This window comes from Marmota marmota, unplaced genomic scaffold (assembly GCF_001458135.2).
Source record: "Marmota marmota marmota unplaced genomic scaffold, marMar, whole genome shotgun sequence".
NCBI lineage: Eukaryota > Metazoa > Chordata > Mammalia > Rodentia > Sciuridae > Marmota > Marmota marmota.
In genome coordinates, this window is record NW_025999900.1 from 68,756,214 (window position 1) to 68,758,041 (window position 1,828).

At 63.7% G+C, this 1,828-nt stretch overlaps 1 protein-coding gene across 1 annotated transcript; it reads left to right on the plus strand.

Annotated features, from left to right (window-relative positions):
- Positions 1-6: 6 nt before the first annotated feature.
- Positions 7-1,382, plus strand: Tmem121 (transmembrane protein 121). The gene has a single exon (XM_015489819.2). The coding sequence runs from the start codon at positions 53-55 to the stop codon at positions 1,007-1,009; it is 957 nt and encodes a 318-aa protein (XP_015345305.1). The 5' UTR covers positions 7-52; the 3' UTR covers positions 1,010-1,382.
- The last annotated feature ends 446 nt before the right edge of the window (positions 1,383-1,828 follow it).

Genomic DNA, 1,828 nt, shown 5'->3' on the forward strand with positions numbered 1-1,828 from the left:
TGCCTCGCGCTGGGGGCCGTGCGCACCTGGGCCGGGGCCCCGGCGGCTGACCATGGTGCTGCCGCCCCCAGACCGGCGCCACGTGTGCCTGACCACGCTGGTGATCATGGGCAGCATGGCCGTCATGGACGCATACCTGGTGGAGCAGAACCAGGGCCCGCGCAAGATTGGTGTGTGCATTATCGTGCTGGTGGGAGACGTTTGCTTCCTGCTGGTGCTGCGCTACGTGGCCGTGTGGGTGGGCGCCGAGGTGCGCACTGCCAAGCGCGGTTATGCCATGATCCTCTGGTTCCTCTACATCTTTGTGCTGGAGATCAAACTCTACTTTATCTTCCAGAACTACAAGGCCGCGAGGCGTGGTGCAGCCGACCCAGTGGCCCGCAAGGCGCTGACGCTGCTGCTGTCGGTATGCGTGCCCGGCCTCTTCTTGCTGCTCGTGGCGCTTGACCGTATGGAGTATGTGCGCACCTTCCGCAAGCGTGAAGACCTGCGCGGCCGCCTCTTCTGGGTAGCCCTCGACCTGTTGGACCTGCTGGACATGCAGGCCAACTTGTGGGAGCCACCGCGCACCGGGCTGCCGCTGTGGGCCGAAGGCCTCACCTTCTTCTACTGCTACATGTTGCTGCTAGTGCTGCCGTGCGTGGCGCTCAGCGAGGTCAGCATGCAGGGCGAGCACATAGCGCCACAGAAGATGATGCTGTACCCGGTGCTCAGCCTTGCCACCGTCAACGTGGTGGCAGTGCTGGCGCGCGCTGCCAACATGGCGCTCTTCCGTGACAGCCGCGTCTCTGCTATCTTCGTCGGCAAGAACGTGGTGGCGCTGGCCACCAAGGCCTGCACCTTCTTGGAGTACCGCCGCCAGGTGCGCGACTTCCCACCACCTGCGCTTGCGCTGGAACTGCAGCCACCTCCGACGCAGCGCAACTCTGTTCCGCCGCCTCCGCCGCTGCATGGCCCGCCTGGGCGCCCCCATGGGCCCTCGCCTACCCGTGAGGCACTGGACACGTGACAGGGCCCTGCTGTACCCCAGGGCGCAGAGACGCTGGGCCAACCTGGCCTGGTTTGCATGGGATGGGGTGGGGCTGGCTGCCCTCAGGGGCCAGTGCGGTGCAGGGCCGCTGCCGCTTCTTCATCTCAGGAATCCCTTGGACCACGGACCCTCAGTCCCCACTGCGCCAGCCCACCCCAGCGCGGAACAGTTTTCGAGGCTTGAGCCCAGTGGAGGTGACCTGGCCTCTGCCTGCTGGGCCTGCCCCTTGGGTGGGAAGGGAGGGCAGAGTGTGACGATATCTGGTCCCTTGGTGGGGGTCTCTGGCTCAGAGTTCCGGGCCAAGGAGGCCTCTGTCATTTTAAAGACTCGCGTTTACAGTTTTGTATCCAAAGCCTCACCTCTCTGCCTGTTTCATGCGCTCCTAATAACTAATTGGGCAGGGTGTCAGGGAGGGTGAGTCAAGAGAAGGGTCTCAGCGCAGGGAGAGTGGCTGTGGGGCCTGCTGGGCACTTCAGGGTGGGGGGCTCCCTCCTTGGTGGCTCTCAGGAACGCCTGTGCAGGCAGGCATAGGGGGGCATTGCAGCCCTGCCCCAGAGACCCCTCTTCCATCTAATCTCATTGCTCCCTCCTCCACTGTTACCATAACCCAACGGTGTTCTTCCTGGCATATATTGACCCCCACCTTGGGTGTCGAGGCCCCATGTCCCTGCCTCCCCCTCAGGTCCAGATGTGCCCTGTCCCATGGAAGTCCCTCTCTGCTGATGGGCTCTTCCAAACCAAGACTGCCTGTGTTGGATGGCCTCAGGGCCAGCTTTCCTAGGCCAAAGTGCAGCCCCA

Excerpts from the sequence above, each read along its gene's own strand:
- Tmem121 (XM_015489819.2), top strand. The coding sequence starts at position 53 with ATGGTGCTGCCGCCCCCAGACCGGCGCCACGTGTGCCTGACCACGCTG.